The following is an 18039-nucleotide window of genomic DNA, read 5'->3' as shown; positions in this document are numbered from 1 at the left end:
TCGTGGTTCATAGTTCAAACTGCCATGAACACACTCAAGACCTTTTGCTGAGGCTGTGCTTTACAGGTAATTATGTTGTAAATAGTGTTCAGTTTCTTACATAGACCAATCACTTAGCTTCATAAGACCTCAATATATAGCCAGGAGCCACGGGTATTAATTTTGTTTATTGTTTTTTGACTCTCAAAGTGACGGTATCCATTGGCTTGCATTATATGAATCACTAAGGATCACAGTTTCAGTTAAAAACTTCTTTACTGTTCTACTGAAGAAAAAAAAAACACACATATCTTGAATGGCCGGAGGGTGAGGAAATTACCAGCAAATTTTCATTTTTGGGTGAACTATCCATTTAACCCTTGATCTCTGTGAACCAACAACTCTTATCTTGACCAAGCCCACAGAACTTTTCCAAAATAACTTTGATTCAGATTGATTAGCAATAGCAATTTCTAGCTAATGAAATGTAAATTTGAGCATAACTACTACAAACATTGTACATTCATTAGGCATTACAGTGACTAAAGATTTAATTAACTTCTCATTTCCAGAGCAGTAAAAAAAAGCTTAAAATTCACTGATATTTACAGGTCTTCCATGACATGAGAATGAATCAATCAGCTAATCCCCCTTTTTTGAGGGATAGTATATCTGTCAAACCAACACTATAGTCTCTGTTCATGTTTGTTTACAAATTCTCAGTCACTAGAGGGATTAGATTATTTCAACAGGCTTGACCTGAGGTAGAGTAAGCAAAGACTTGTAAACGTTGAAGAGCTAGCACACATGAGTGTGAAGGTGCTAACAGACTTCTGTGTGCCAGGGCAAATCCCAGATGGGGTTACAGCTCTCTATACAAGCTCACCGAGAAGACGTAAGAGGGTCATCGGATACAGATAACCCATTTGTCCAAAAACAAAAGCAGGTGACCTTCAACAGAACAGGAGCCCTGATCAAAAGAGATCGATAAACAGACTGATACTGACACTCTGCTGTCTGAAACAGATAGGCCTTAAGCCCTGCATTGATTTGTGGATTGAAATAAACACAATTTTCCCAATAGTGCAATATGATGCAGTGCAGTTACTCTGAATTACCCCTGTATGTTTCCAGAGAGAAAATAAGCTTGACCTTGTCATAAAAGCACAAAAATCACATGTAACAGACTTTGTAGTGAAGTTCTTTGTAAGATTACTCTAGAAAATTCTATTTAATTCAATCGGACCAACATTTCCCTTTTTTTGACAACCCATATCCCATTTAAAAAGCACCATGTTTTTTTGCAATTAACAAAAGTGAATTTTTCACTTATAAAGATTGATCATTTGAAACACAATCAGCTCCCATAAATTGGCAAATCATGAACGGGACAATCTTGCACTGGGACATCTGAAAAGAACTCAGGGTGAATTGGTGTACAGTCATCATCACCTGCAGATAATCAGACTGAATGGCTGCCAGCAGGTGCTCCTTGCTTAGCTCGTAGAGGACGTCGGAGGTCATGACCTGGCTGAACTCCTCACACAGGAAGTGCATGGCCTGCCGATGAACCCATTTGGAGCCATAGGGCTGTGCGCTCCACTTCAGGATGGCCACCACAGAGTCTAGCGAGATGCTGTCTGCCACAATGTCTTCACAGCCTAAGACGAATAAACAAAGACATTGCATTTTATGTAGGTATAAACAGAGCTTAAGCTGCTCTTAAACATACAAATCTGTTTCCAAACATAGTTAATCAAGATTCTGAAAAAAAAAAAAAAAAAAAAAAAAAACATGGGTGGTCGAGATGCTCTTAAAATAGGGAACTATCTGTATCTGCCCTTTATCCATTGCTGAAATAATTTTCTCATCACCACGACTGTAATATAACACTTCAAAGGTAAAACTGAGTCCTTAAATACACCAAGAATATATTCTATCACAATATATGCAGATATGTCTAAAATATTAATGAAAATGTATGCATTTAAATGTCACTGTGGGAACCGATGAATAACTTACCCAATTATTCACAACTAAAACACTCCTTTATGCTGCTTCAAACTGTGCCTTGAATTACTGATTTGATCTGTTTTGTCTCTTCCATTCAATTCTTTTGGTCTCCTTTGCTAGTCATCAAAGACCGAATGTCAAAGGAGAGGCATTCAGAGCAGTTTAATCAGTAAATGCCACTGTTTTTTTTCTTTTTTTGCTGTGCTTGATACAAAGACCCATGGAGCAGTGGAGAATTTCAACTCCAATGGAATAATTCAAGCCAAGCATCTCTAGAAAGCAAGCTTGGTTTTCCCTTTCTAATATGAATTATGATAAATTCAGGTCCAACAATAGTTTGTTTACAAAATTTTGAAGATTTGTTGTATCATACCCGACGCAAATTTTTAATCAAAAGTGACAGTAAAGACTGTTTAAAATAAATGTTGGTCTTTTGAACTTTCAATTTATCAAAGACTTCTGGGGAACAACTGCATCCTGGATTCCACAAAAATGTTAAGCAGCAACTATTTTCAATATTGATAATAGGAAAAGTCTCTTGAGCATCAAATCAACATATCAGAATGATTTCTGAAGGAGCAAGTGACATTGAAGACTGAGTAGTGACAGCTGAAAATTCAGCTTTGACATCACAGAAATAAATTAAATTTAGAATATATTTAAATGGGAAAAAGTTCATTTAAATAATAATAGTATTTCATAATATTAGTTTTTACTGTATTTTTTATTAAATAAATGTAACTGGAGCTTCGCAGTATAAATCATTATTCATCTTTAAATGGAACTGGCTCAGACATTCTGCCTAATAATTCTTGTCAAGCAACAAAGAAGAAAAAAAATAACATGGTGATGGAATGGGGTGAGAAAATGACAACATTTTCATTATTGGGTGAACTACTCCTTTAAGTGTTCAGGCACACTGTGCTGATCAGTACTATTAAATATTCAACTGGATGGCAGTCTGCGTCAGAGCAGACGCCTCTCTCAAAGCTCTGGAGACAATTACATTTTTGAACTACATATTTTGTAAGTAAAATCTGTTTATCAAGACTCCATGCAAACACTCATATGGTGTTTAGGAAGACAAATAAAAGCATTTGTAGTCTTTTATGACATAACACAACACAACTTGTATCTTATGTCTCCAAAAATATGGTCACCATTGTTTTATGTGAGAGTGTTATTTATATATTTATTTATTAAACATTGAATTGTCTTTTGTATCCCCACATTTTATTTTGCATAGCCAGACATTCTATAACCACTGCAATTGGTCAAGGAATGGCCACTAATTAAAGAAGAGGCCATCTGATAGAGATGTAAAGTGACCAATCACAGTTTTGTTTTGTTCAACATCCTGTTAAGGAGCAGGTATATGTTGCTTGGAAATCCAAAGGTTACTTGGCCAAGCTCGGAAAATAATACTTTTCCCCTATGCCATCATTAAACATGCAAACATCTACTTTAAATTCAACAAAATTTAAACAAAACACTTGATGTCTTAAAGTTTCAATGCCAAAAATGTGTAAACGAACATAAAAAGAGACTGGTGTTGGTTTGACAAATATACTATGCTTTAAGAGGAGGATTAACTGATTGATTCAGCCTGCAAGTGCTAAGGTGTATTGTTTAGCTGTCTGAAACCTAATGACAATGTCTTCTCTTTTGTGATGGGCACCATGTAGCCTGAGGATGGTGGCTCACACGTCTCCAGCCTGGAGCACAAAAAAAGATTAAGAGTAGCACTGTGACTGCATCTGTTCCACTGCATGGCAAGAAACCATTTAGCATGCAGCAGCAAAGCAGAGCAGAGTATTCCCTCATAAACCTGTCCCAGTTAATTATAATCTCTGCTCACAGAGCCATAAGCTTGTCATTTTCCAAAAACAGGTTCATAATAGCCTCTAGGGGGATGTCACCCAGCATCCAAAAAACTCATCATTCTTTATTGACTTTGTGATCAATGTGTAGATTGTTCACGTTGGTCATGAACGCAGAGAAACAAATCAATGCGAGTTAATGAAAGTTAATGATTAGGTCAAACGACCACAAGAATGATTGCAGAACTTACACCAAGGTGTTAATAATTATTTAAACATGAGACCATGTCCTAAATTGAGACAGAAAACAAAAGTCTGCAAAACAATAGCAATGCATGTCAGGGAAGACATAGCACAAACAACATACAGTGGTTTTTTTCCACTCAAACGCAAAGCCAAGTGCAGAAGATTTGATGGTAATGAGTCCAGAGCAAACGCAGCAGATTTCATCAGTCCTTCAAATGTTATTTTGTGGACTCTGTATCTCCTTACCATATCTATTACTTGGGAAATGCAGATGAACAGTGTCGTTTTTTTGTTTTTTTTTAAACAGCCTCCCAATGTTTGCTTAAGAGCAGATTCTTTGGAAATGAAAACATCTGTTTAAATTAACAGCACAAAATCTACATTTAATTTTATACTTACTGCTAAAACTTTTAATGGATTAGTGGGATCTGCACACAAATAAAATATGCAATAAAAAAGGTAAAACTAATTTCAACAGAAAACTAATTTAAAACTAAATCACAAGCAAGTGGTGTAGTAATAAACACACTGAATATGTTTTAGTATTAAAAATTGTTTTTCTCTGAAGAAACACATTTTGTCAAGGACTCAAAGCTAACAACAAGGCCATGTGATGTGAAATACCTAATGCTAGTCTAAGAGTTCATTTTACAGTAGAGTACACCTGATATTGGAGGACCACCGCAACAGAGGAAGGACCAATCATTAGGGTATCTATTAGCCTTGAACAAGTGTAGTACCCCAATTACCCAGCCAGAGCCCCAGAGCTTGATATAAGGGGTAGACAGGCTAATAGACAGAGAGGAGTGAGCCAGTCAGGGAGAGAAACTGCGACATGCTGAGAGGAAGAAAAAAATGGGAGAAGGAGTAAAGATTAGGAGGGTAAATGTCAAAAAGGACAGCGATAGTGGAAAATTAGCCCGTTCTGTATGACTGAATGTGAAAGATGGAAATTGCTGAAAGACACAGAGATGAAAATGAGAAGCAAAGAGTGATGGAGCCCCAGAGAGGTGCTAGGTTAAAATGCTCCATGACCTTTCAGACAAGCTGTAACAGACAGAATCATTACAGAGCAGACAGTCTCTCATAGGTTTAATGGAAACACCACCAGCTATCTGTGTTAATACTAATCAGAATGGTGCCTCAGGGGCAGGAAGGGTTTCTGTATTGAGTTTGAAACACACTCTAAAGGACATCTGACTGAACCACAAGCATCAAAGCATTGGCATTTCAAAAGTACTCTCTCTCCAAAGATATAGACCTGTTCTCTCTAGGAACAGAGCCCAGTGTCGACAGTGACAGTGTTTGTTACCCACAAGATTGTTGTTATTCCCTTCCCTTGATTATTTTTTTTAAAACAATTTTATTTCGGTCAACTTCAAAAGTAAATTTACAAACAACCATGGAAACAAAAAGTGAAATTACAATATAAACAATAATAAAAACATAAAGAAAAGAAAAGTTGCTTGAACGAAAAGGTGTCTATTGAAGCTTATGCTTATTGCGCCGATCCTTTTACATTTTATTTATTTAACACAGAATACCAAAGTCATCTTGCATAAATAATAACTAAATGAAAGGAAAGCTAAATTCATTCAGCTTTGTATAATGTAATCTTTTTTTATATACAATTTCTTAAAGCTGCCTATAGATTTACATGTTTTCAGTCCATCATCGAGACTATTCCACAATTTAACCCCCTGAACAGACAGACATCTCTGTTTATTATTTGTTCTAATCTGTGGTGAACATGAGTGTTCGTCTGAGTTCATAAGGAGTAGATTTCATTTGAAATTTTGTGCATTTTATCAGAACAAAATGTGAAGATGTTAAATAATGAATAAGCCATAAGAAAAATCTGAGGGATCCACCATATTAATGTCGGACATTCATTTATTGATAGTCGATATTGTTTACTAAATTGTACGCTTATTTGGTCTATTTTTACATTTAGATTACCTATTTCATCATCTAACCCTTAAAGTTATTCTTAAGTGTCACGCCCCCTTTTTTGAATACACATGAAAATGCACAATCTGAACTTAAATTTTTGTAATTCAAGAATGCTTTGGAACCTGGTAAAACTCTAAAACTGCCAGAAAATCAAAGCCAAAACTCTGAACAAGTTGTGTTTCAAATTTTAGGTAAAAATGTCAAAAAATTAGCATTCAATAAGATTCTGTTTGGTTGCAATACCAAACTTTTTTACTAGGTCACAACCAGATTCCATTAATGCCCATAAGGGCGCCTTCATTTCAATATGTGTTTTGAGTGATCTGAACCATTTATTCACAATTTTTGTGAATAAATTACAAGTTAGGCATAGGCATACAGTATGTTCAATCTCCTAAACTCCAAACTGAATGTCAAAAATGTTGCCTGGTCTGATGAGTCTCGATTTCTATTGAGAAATTCAGATGGTAGAGTGGCGTAAATAGAATGAGAACATGGATCCATCATGCCTTGTTACCACTGTGCAGGCTGGTGGTGGTGGTGGTGTAATTGTGTGGGGGATGTTTTCTTGGCACACTTTAGGCCCCTTAGTGCAAATTGGGCATAGTTTAAATGCCACGGCCTACCTGAGCATTGTTTCTGACAATGTCCATCCCTTTATGGCCACCATGTACCCATCCTCTGATGGCTACTTCCAGCAGGATAATGCACCATGTCACAAAGCTTGAATAATTACAAACTGGTTTCTTGAACATGACAATGAGTTCAATGTACTAAAATGGCCTTCACAGTCACCAGATCTCAACCCAAAAGACTAGAGCATCTTTGGGATGTGGTGGGACAGGAGCTTTGTGCCCTGGATGTGACCCCCACAAATGCTATCCTATCAATATGGGCCAACATTTCTAAAGAATGCTTTCAGCACCTTGTTGAATCAATGCCACGTAGAATTAAGGCAGCTCTGAAGGCGAAAGGGGGTCAAACACAATATATTAATATGGTGTTCCTATAATCCTTTAGGTGAGTGTATAAGAAAAAAAAAATACAATTGTGGGCAGTTCTTATCTATGTTTAGTAAGCACATTGCATTATCTTTGTGAAAAAAATAACCTGCAATTTACACTTTAAAGTATAAATTGAGAGTTTAAGAAGCTTTAGAAAAAAAAACAAGATCACAAAGACCTTGCTTTATGGAATTTTGAAATGCTCCTGCAGTCCAATTTTCATTGTTAGAAAATGACGAAATATCAAAGCATCCTTTTAAAACCATTCAACTTAAAGACCAGTGACACAAAACTGCAAGTGGGACAACGAATGAAAAATACAAAAAAAGAACACATACTGGAGCACACAAAAGGTTTTCAGTTTGTGAATAATTTCTCTCTTTATCCCCAGATGTCTCTTTTTTAAATGAGAAGCAATGCATTTTTTAAAGGTGCTGAGAACTGGAAGAAATGTGTTCAGCTCTCTCTAGCTCCCACCCTGCAGGCCCATCAATGCAGCATTTCATTTGCACAACAGAATAGACCTATGGCACGCCACGCTGTCAGTTAATGTTATCGTCACAGGTGCAGTGCCACAGTGTCACTCGGTCTATCAATTCATTCACGAATCAAACCCTCGCCAAAACTTCAAGTCAGCCCATTTCCATCACACTGATAGATGACGGTCTCACGTGCTAGTCAAGTAGTACATATATCTGTTCTGTACCACCACTTTGCATCATCTCATCTATCCTGATGGATACTGATTAGATGCTAATTTTTCACCCCGAGGTCCACTTAGTTAGCTAGGTTTCCTGCACCAAAGAGCAGTCATTTAGTTTTACAGCAGAAATTACTACCCTCTCTCTGACTATTAGAATTAAACAGGCTGTTTTATTTGCTAATGCACTTTAAGACTAATATGTAAATGATCTCTGTTACAATTGAGTGACAGTACTCTGAGGTTAGCCAATGTCATTCATTGCACTGGGCCAAGTGCCAAGTTACTGAATAATGTAAATGCAGGCCTAATATGTTAACTTGCACATGATTGTGACATCACAACCATCCATTTCTGAGTGGCCCATTTTTTCAACTTACATAAATGGTCTGGATGGACTATGAACGGAGCATTGCATTGTGAATGTTGCATTAAAGGAATCACTCACCTGAAATATTCTGTTCAATTAAAATTCTGTTTTTAATTCTATTTTTCTATTTACCCAAGAATCCTGAAAAAAGAATGTTCAGAATGTTTCTTGAGAATCAAATCATCATATTACAATGATTTCTGAAGAATCCTGTGATTGAATGGCTATTGAAAATTTTGCATCGCAATTAGAGTGATAAATTTCATTTTTAAATGTATTAAAATTATTAATAAATTATATATAATTTAAATTATTAAATTGATTTTAATACTATTTTTAATGTATTTCTGATCAAATAAAATGCACCCTTTGTGAGCAATAATGACTAAATAATAATTAAATAATACTAAATATTATTCATTGAAAATCCTGTCCTTCACACTGCTTTCAAATCTCATTGGCATTTGCTTTTAATTCTAAATAGTCAAATCATTTAAAAATGCCCACTAGGCACAAGAATCAATGATATAATGATATATATATATCCCTATATATCGATGCTAAAACAATATATCATGCACCCCAACATGGTATCATGAAACAAAATATATTACTCTTTTCTACAATGTATTTCCTAAGAGATACCAAATATAATGATACAAGTCACCTTTTTTAGTTTATGACACGCATCACTTTAGGTCAATAGTACATTGGGCAAGACTTTGTTACTTTCACTGCAGCTACCTGTTCACGATTTCTCTTGACGTCAATTTTGAGAGCAATGAGAAGGGCAATCACATGACTTTTGTTCTTTGTTGTTATGAAAATGATTGTGCTCCTTTTATTTGATTGACTTACGTGAGCCCAAAAAAGCGAGCACATCTCATATGCTTCTTTACTCTCAAAGTAAAGTAATTCTTCTATGTGACTATTTTCCCCTTTTAAACAGACAAACATTCAGGAAAGTTCTTTCCATACACAACTGATACCAGTTATTGGCACCACCACATGTCGACTTAAAATTAATTGCTTAGGTTTAACAAAGAGGTTAACAAGATCCAAAGCTGCAGGAGCTGATTTCCTGCAGTTAGTGTGAACAAGTGATTTTCCTCTGCAGAGTCGGTTCCAGACCAATGGGTGGCTTTTTATCAACATGTATCTGTCTGGTCAGCACATTAATTATCTTTGCCATGTACCATCCACTGGCCGGCTGCTGACTGGTGTAAAATGACTGTTGTGCCTCCATTTCCTAGAGGTCATCGCCACCTTTGTCTCCCACTGGAGGCTATCAACACACATGCACTGCACTAAAATGACCTCTATGATTGCTTGTTTTCAGTCCCGAATACTCCATCTTGGGCTTTCTTTGACTGATGGAGGACTGACTTGTCCTTACAAAACAAACAAGCAAATGCAATGACTAATGCAAATGCGGTAATGTGGAATCATAAAATTGTGTGTTGAAAATCTCATGCATAACATTACAAATTGCTGTTAAAAACTACCAGGAGTAGCTGACAAGTTTTCTGATTATAATAAGATAAGTTTTTTTTTAAAAAAAGTCAAATCAAATCAAAGTCAGGGTTGCACAAGCAATTTGTATTTAATTGCCATGCTGGGGAAAAAAAATCTAGAATTGATGTGGCAAGTGGCGCAGCATGTTCAGGAAGAAAACAAGCCCTCCTGAGCTCATCATCGCTATGCTGACAGGACTGAATCGGATCGCTATCTGTTACAAACCACAGCTGACCAATGGGTCATAAGGATCAGCTGACACGGACCTGCAGACCTGTGCAGTAGATTTAGTAATTGAAATGATGGGTGGCTCTCTGAAAAACATATCTTTGCATACCATAGCTGAAGCCCATCACTTTCTGCTTTAAATAGTGATAAACTGGATAATTCACAATAGGGGCTGATGATACAAAGTACGCAAGCAAGAGATGTACATGCCAGTAAATGTGCAACATGGGGGCCCTTTTTCAGTACTAATACACCGGCAGATTTGGGCAAGGCAGCAGATATAAATTAGATGTAAATTACTTTGAGAAACTACTTCAGATACCACTCACGGAAGTTATTTCTTCCTCCAGTGAGTAGTGCTAATTTTATATCATCAGTAGAAATTTGATGGTGAAATAAAATTCAAGTAACAGTGAATATTGCAATGATTTTAAAGCTTTTTTATTTGATCATTAAGTTTCCAAAAGACCATGTAATGACCAAAGGAGATTTGTGATGCTCATCGTCTCATGACTTTTAAATCAGAAACATTATATTAACATTCCCATAACTGAAATCCCTCAAATGTTCAATAACAGTTCTGGAGTGGTATTTTGCATGTATTAATATGCAAATTAATAGGGAAATTGGTTATATTGGTGCATACACTAATGGCCGAAGTTTTGGGGTTAGTATGATGTTATGTTTTTGAAAAAAGTATCTTGCTCAATTCAGACAGTAAATGCTGCTCCACACAAACTGTGATCATTGACGTATGGAGTGCATCTAGAACTTGGAAATCTCTACACATGCTTTAGTTGGCTTATAACGTTCATCTGGAATGTGTCATTTGCCAGTTGAGTTTTAATGTCCACATTTTCTGGTTTAAGAAATAAGAGTGACTGTAGCATTTCTTTCATAAAGAAGTAGCCAAATATTAAAGATTAAGTGGACAAATAAGTTACATTTTTGGCCAATATTAATATTGGCCATTTGTCCACTGTAAAGAGTAACAATCACCAGGCCATTGGCACCCTCTGCAGGCATTTGTTATAAAACATTATGTATTTTAAAAGTGCTATTCAATAAAACTAAATGATTACTTGCCTTATTTGAACCAATTATCATTGCCTCATTGTTGTTATGTATTTTGAGTTATTTTAAAGGCTATTGTTCGCTTAGGTTTATTTTATTACCAGATTTTTATTTAATTTACATTCCTCGATTAATCGTCAAAATAATTGCCCGCTTACTCTAACAAAATAATAGTTAGTGACAGCCCCAATAATATTATTAAAAAATATTACAATTTATTAAAATAACAGTTTTCTATTTTAATACATTTTAAAATCCAATGCATTCCTGTAATGGCAAAACTAAATTTTCAGCATACATAACTCCAGTCTTAAGTATCACGTGATCCTTCAGAAATCATGTTATGCTGATTTAGTGCTCAAGAAAAATGTCTTATTATTACCAAGGTTTAAAACAGTAATCATTTTGTGGAAACTTAATTTTTTTTCCGTTTTTTATTATAGACGTCGTATATTTATTTTTATTCAATGACCAAACCAAGTCTAACCAATGAGCACAGCTCAACCACTAAGAACTGGCTTAATAAACAGTCGTTTTTAGAAACTACAGACTCTAGACATTATTCATAAATCAATAGCTGAACCTTGCAGTAAACATTGAAAATAAGAAATGAGAAATTTAAATCTAAAATGCCAGTGTTGAGGTGGGTGACCCATTCTTCTATCTCCTGCCATAATTACACAAAGTAAATAGTGTTTAATATAGGGCTTCTATAGAAAGTCTGCCCTGAAGCGGATTTATGCAACTTTGTTGATTATTAACTATACACTACTAACAAAAGGTACAATTCTACATTCCTTAGAAACCCTGTTTGCTTAAGTAATATTAATATAAGCAGAATTGGATGAGGGTATTGAGAGCAGAGCATCAATGTTGGGTACATATGGGAGTCTCTCACAAACAGTAATCCCAACATGAGGCGAGAAAACTACAGCAACCCCACCCTGTTCCTCCTCAGGTCGTCCCTTGACAGCTTGTGAATGAATCAAGCAGTAAACAAAGCTGGGTGATTGTGGAACAAAGAGAGGAAACTAAAGACTAGAAATAATGGATAAAAGAGAGGCTAAAACTTACCTTGAGCAAGCATGCTGAACTCCAAGAAGAGGGCAATGTGGTAGAGCTCCATGGCCTCTTCGGCTCGGCTCATGCATCCTCTCCCAGCCACTAGCGCCTGAACTTCACCGAGACTGCCTTCAGAAGGGCTCCCGCGCAGAACCATCGAAAGGTCAACCGCATCTGTGTACATGCAGTGCAAGACCACTCTGGCATATTTCTTGGGAATTATGGATTCGTCGAGGATAATACGGGTGGGGGTTTGTAGAGTGCGCTCAGTGATCTCCTCACCCGAGCGGATGCGTCTTTGCAGAAGGTTGCGGAAGAAGGGTGAGCGCGCTGAGAGCACTGCCTTATGGGCCCTTAGCTCCTCATCAGGCAAGCTGTGGCTCACCCCTGCATTTCCACTCCCCATGCCGCTAGGAGAGGGTCCACCTGCTCCGAAGGCCTCCACCAGCTCAGAGTCCGAGGAAAAGCTCAGCAGCGAGTCAAAATACGGCATGTGCTCACAGAGGTTTCGCATGTCGGCTTCTAAGGTGTTGGGCGTACCAAACTCCTCGCTCAGTCTCACCAGCACATCCACGTTCTGCAACCTCACGTCCTCCGAGCCCAGTTCACCTGTGTAGAGGTAATGCAGCAACGAGGAGAACATGGGCGCATCCATGCCCGCAGTCCCAACATCCAACAACACCTCAGCCCCATAACCTGGTGACGACGAAAGCAGGGTTTTGAAAAACGGGCAGCGGGCAGCCAAAACAGCACGATGTGCTGGGAAGCAGGAATCCTGGAAAATCAGGTCCACGTCGGTGCAGTACTTGTGCTGATAAAGGGTGGCCAAATCACGTTGTAGTGTGCGAGCCTCGGGTCGGGCCAGACCCGCCTGTAGACTGAGCTCTTTGAGTGCAGCCGTGCCCTCATACTCCTCCACCAGGGCGTTGACATCACGCACATCCCACCCCGAGAGGAGCTCGCGCATCTGTCGCGCATGGTCGGCCGAACGACTGGACTTACGTCGCTTAATGAACCTCCTCTTGAGCGTAGCCAAACTGGAGCTCTTTTTCTTCTTGTCCTGAGGTTTTTCAGGGCCATGTTCTAGGCTGTAGAGCTTGGACTCGCCGCCATAACCCTGTGGTGCATAGGAAGCGCCTAGTGACAGAAAAGAAAAACGCTGTGTAAGAGTCAGGGTGTCTTAAAATTTGTCACCAGGAAAATGTGCACTGTAAGGTCTGCCTATATCTCTATAACATAAATCCATTAGTATTAAACAAAAAAAAAGAAAAAAGAAAAAGAAAGTTGTGTGCTATTTTTTTAAGAAAATTTAAAAATTAAACGTTCAAAAAGTTTAAAGGTGCTTTATGTAACTTTTCTTCTAAAATGAATCCTTTTTTTATTGCCTGTGTGTGAAGGGGTTGTAATCGCACATTACAATGATCCACTTGTTGGGTTTTGCTATTACCTCTGAAGGCCAGTATTCCTATTTCTATGTGAAGTCTCCGGGTCGGATTTTCTGCGAAATCCATCGGATGTGACATGCATCTGTGCTCCCGAGCCTCTCTCCTTTTTATATAAAGTCTATGCGACGGCACTGCAGTGAACGACATGGAGTCTGATAACAACCAAAAACGACCTGGCTACAGCACAACACACACTCCACAAAAATATAAAAAACAAAACAAAAATGTATCTGCTGAAGCTCGTCAGGCCAAACGTGAATTGGATCGACTTGCGAAAACACGGATCAACATCGGCAGAGCGTTTGAACTATGGAGAGACCTTTGCTATTTATATTGTGATGAATTACAAGTTTTCAGATATGCTGAAATAATGGTCAACTGTAATGAAATAGCAAGGTAAACTACAACATATATGAGACATGAAATGAACACAAAAGACTGTTCCAGGATAACAAAAAGTAGGTGCTTTAGGATGTAACTTTTATTTTATGTACTAGATCTACTGTCTAACGTCACTCATCCCACTACTATCATATTGTTTATAATACACATTTCCAGACACGTTCAGTAATGATACTTCCTACAATCTTACTGTTACACTGAAATCGTTGTCGTTTACTAATCGTTTTCGTTATCATTATACATTCACCTATGTTGAAATTACTGATTGTGAAAGATACATAAATGAAATGATACATAAATGATACGAAAGTGAAATGCCTAATGCTAGATAACACCACAAATGTAACATTATCATGGTTTGAGCATGGAGCATTAGTTCAAGGTCAAGCTGATAAAAGTAGCCTATTATTGTAACGTTGCAGTGGGAGTATACATGAGTTTCCAGCATGTCGTGTGATGCTTTCTCAGGTGTGTTGAAAGTCTCAATGTGGCCGTGTACCATGAGTGCTCGCTCTTGTGCTTGAGCACGCGCAAGAGCACGAGGACTCTTGTAAAAATTGGTTGCAATCTGAAACATCATCTATAGAGGCCACTAATAATACATATAGCACCTTTAAATTTTTAAATACCGCATGCAAGAGATCACTACTTGACATAGATAGCACTGCATAAACAATTCCAATTTCAAAAAGGAAAGTATGCATCCCCATACCACTTAATGTCTACTTTTAATGTCCCCTCTAAATCTCTAAATTTCCACCTGCCAAAAAAGGAAACTATGAAGTCATCTAATGTCCTCCCCAGCAAGGCTAATATGTCCCTGACGACACTTTATGTCTCAATCCAATGTTCCATTTCTCATTGTAGGCCCACTGTCATGCATGGCTTAGCGTTTTGAAAGCACCATTACTTTACTGATCTCGTAGACAGCAAAGACATGAAAATATTCCCATCAGAATATGCTGTTAAAGCCAGACTCTGTGGGATACTGGGGGGGTAAATAAATAAATAAATAAAACCAACTGCTGACAGTTGTGATACAATTTCCAACCCTTTAAATTAATACAGACAAGATGTTACAGTGAAAGAATATGAAGACTGGTGAATTCAATAATTTAAATGAGAATCTTTTTCTCCGTGCTGTTGAACCGTTTCTAAACATGATCATTGAGATTTTTGTTGTTTTTTTAAACAAAAACAATGCAGAACTGTTTAATATTCTAGTCAAAGAAGAACTTCTGTCTTTGAGAGAGATATCCTTCTCTTGTAATTGAAAAACACATCATCATATTGCAAGGTGATTCGAAGAGTTTAGGTCTTGTATCCCGCGGACATATGCAATCGGATAGCCAAAAAAAGATAACAGTGCTCAGGCTGTCAAACCTTTTATATTGTCATCGATCCTAGTAGTTGCTAAACTATGAAGGACAAATACAGTATCTCTGTAACGGCATTCATATGAGAGTTTACCTATGAAGGTCTGCTGGGTCTGTGGGTTACCCCCGAATCGAGGGGAGCACGAGTGAGGGTAGCTGGAGGCATTCACACCCATCCTCTCCCCCCTTCTTCCTCCTCTTAGTCACCCTGCTGGATCATTCCGTTCGAGCGTCGACAGTAGCTCACCGCTCCACTCAAACAGACCTATATGAATGTGACGACACTGCACCGATGTCCGTCATTCCTGGGCAAGGGAGAGAGGAAAGGGGGAGAGTTAATGCATAAAAAGTCAACAAGACAGTCATGAAATTTTGGTAAGCATAACAAAAAAAAAAATATATAACTATTTATATTATAGCAATAAATATAATATCTCTTATTAAACTAAATTACAAGTAACAAAGGTTAAATGGAATTGAACTGTTCTTGTTCAAATCTGAAAAGAAACAAAATGAACAATACAACCAAATCAAACAGACTACATAGGAAGAGCTTTGATGTTTACTTCTGCTCTTGAAGGCCATTACAATACTGCTGGAGGATTCTGACTTATTCAAACCCTCCCACTGATGTCATGCTAATGCAATCTGACACAGAGGCACAACTGGCTTGTTTACTCAAGCTAAACAATGTCTACAGTACTTCATGTCTCTTTTCAGTTCTCTGTAATCTCCAAAATTTGGCTGTTTGACCATGCTCTGGCCTTCAGCGCTCAAGCCTGCAAGTTCACACACTCGGCACAACGCAATTTCTAGAAAACCAGACAGGTTCCTTTGAACTGACCAGTCAACAAACAGAATTCTGTTAAATCCTAGCCAAATATGTATCTTCTTCGAGAGGTGGAAGACTGGGTGTTTCTTTACCCAGATGAAGAGCTATTGCTCCATCCAGATTTTTGGATGTGTTTCACATTACATTTCAAACTTGCACTGCCGGAAGCTCCTCAAAGGAGGAGCCCATAACAGTTTGGGGGGACAAACGCTTTGCACCCACTCTCAATGTCACAAATTGGGTATGTAAAGTGAAGCAATTTTCCAGGCTGAGCCAAGCAGAGAAAGCCTAAGGAGAGCAGAAAGAATCATCTTTACTTTTACCAATACAGATAAACCAAGCAGATGTCCACTGCATGTGCGTAATGCACAGATCACTATCTGCTTGCTTAACGCTGGACTGAGATGTTTGTGAACTCCCCAGAGGTCAGAATGACTCTTTTCCTCTTACAGGATGTGAACGAAGCTGTCTACAGGGTAAATGCATTGCAATGTGCTTTCAGCTGATGGAAACCAGCAGCTCAAGCAACGTTCCCCAGTCTGACTAAAATACAGTGACTTCCTACTTCATAAAGTGACTACTTGGGTTCTTATTCCACGATATGAGAAATTGTATTTCACAATAATGATATACACTGCTCGAACAAAAAAAAAAGTTGATGTTTGGATTTAAATAGGCAAATGCTTAAGTGTCTATAGTTGGATCATTGATTATTATGTTTCTAGCATGTTTGGCAACAATTCTTCTAACCCTAATTAATAGGGAGTGTGTAGCTTTTCATTTCTTAACCATGTAGGGAGACACATCATGTCCATATTTCAGGATGACAATGTCAAGATTCGTCAGGCTCAAATTGTGAAAGAATGTTTGGGAGGGAGCATGAAAAATAATTTTCACACATTAATTTAAATGAATCAAAAGACTTTGGGATGTGTTGGAGTAGACTTTACAGAGTGTTTGACTCTTGCATTGTCAATACAAGATTTTGACCAAAAATTAGAGATGTACCGATTGATCGGCTGGTTGAAAATTGTAAATCGGTGCATCTCTACCAAAAATTTAAACCCACATTTTGAAAATCTGAGAAAAACAAAAAAACAAAGTCTTTTAGTGTGGGCCAGCCATTAGTTAAAACATTTCAAAATGCACCTACATTATTTGGAATTTTTGTGATTTTCAGTCAGATAAGACAATTTTTCCAGTCATTTTTTTTCTCATTGAAGATTTCAAAAAAATAAATAAAGTTAAAATAGTCTCATCTCGTTTTCGTGAACCCAATATTGTGTATTGTCTTACCTCGTGAGATAAGTGTATAAACACACCCTAAATAATAATAATAATAATAGCTATTTATTATTATTATTACTATTATATAGCTACTATTAATAAATAAGGACATAGCTAATAAGAGTAATAATAATAAACAAGAACAGGAAATCCTAAGCGTCAATAAAATTAAAACAACTAACTAAAGTAGATCTCAAGTTCAATGTCAAGGCTATTAAAAAGTAAATTTGAAGCATTTTTCATTAATTTTAGCCTGCATATGTGAGTGGTCTCTGACATCCCGTGGGTCAAAAGCTGATGTGTTCACCTGTCTAACAGCTTATTTCACTGGTACTGTAAGCTGAAACAAGAGTCTAAATGTCACATCATTAACTAAAAAAAGAAAATGACAAGCTCCACTTAAAAGAAAATCTTTAGCGAGTGAGGCATAAAGCTGAGCAACAGTTTATCACATATTTCATCATTCCAGCAAAGCATAAACAGGCAAACTCTGCCACTGGAGAACACATCAAATTTACAATTACAATTACTGCAAATTCATAGCGACTGTAAACTTGACGAGCGTTGCTGAATTTGTATTCATTAAGCACAGCCGAACCCTCCATCAGGTGAAGTAGCACTGCATTGTGCGGTGTTTAATAAAGTTGCTCTAAAGAACTGAAAATGTTAGTCAAAAGATAAGGCCTACATTGAGGGACAGAAGGCTCATTATAAACACTGCAGTGAAAAATGA

General features: G+C 37.4%; 1 protein-coding gene across 1 annotated transcript in view; it reads right to left on the bottom strand.

The window, feature by feature from the left end:
- btbd7 (BTB domain containing 7) overlaps positions 1-18039 on the bottom strand; it is a 49958-nt gene that overhangs the window by 13676 nt on the left and 18243 nt on the right. Inside the window, exons 2-4 of the mRNA XM_039692362.2 lie at positions 15282-15492; positions 11977-13101; positions 1432-1640 (exon numbers count right to left, since the gene is read on the bottom strand). Of these exons, the coding sequence (XP_039548296.1) occupies positions 1432-1640; positions 11977-13101; positions 15282-15363 (1416 nt within the window). The 5' untranslated portion in view covers positions 15364-15492. The remainder of the gene's footprint in view (positions 1-1431; positions 1641-11976; positions 13102-15281; positions 15493-18039) is intronic.

The sequence above is a fragment of the Pimephales promelas genome, chromosome 13 (genome assembly GCF_988280905.1).
Source record: "Pimephales promelas chromosome 13, fPimPro1.hap1.1, whole genome shotgun sequence".
NCBI lineage: Eukaryota > Metazoa > Chordata > Actinopteri > Cypriniformes > Leuciscidae > Pimephales > Pimephales promelas.
This window is presented reverse-complemented; position numbering and strand designations above follow the sequence as displayed.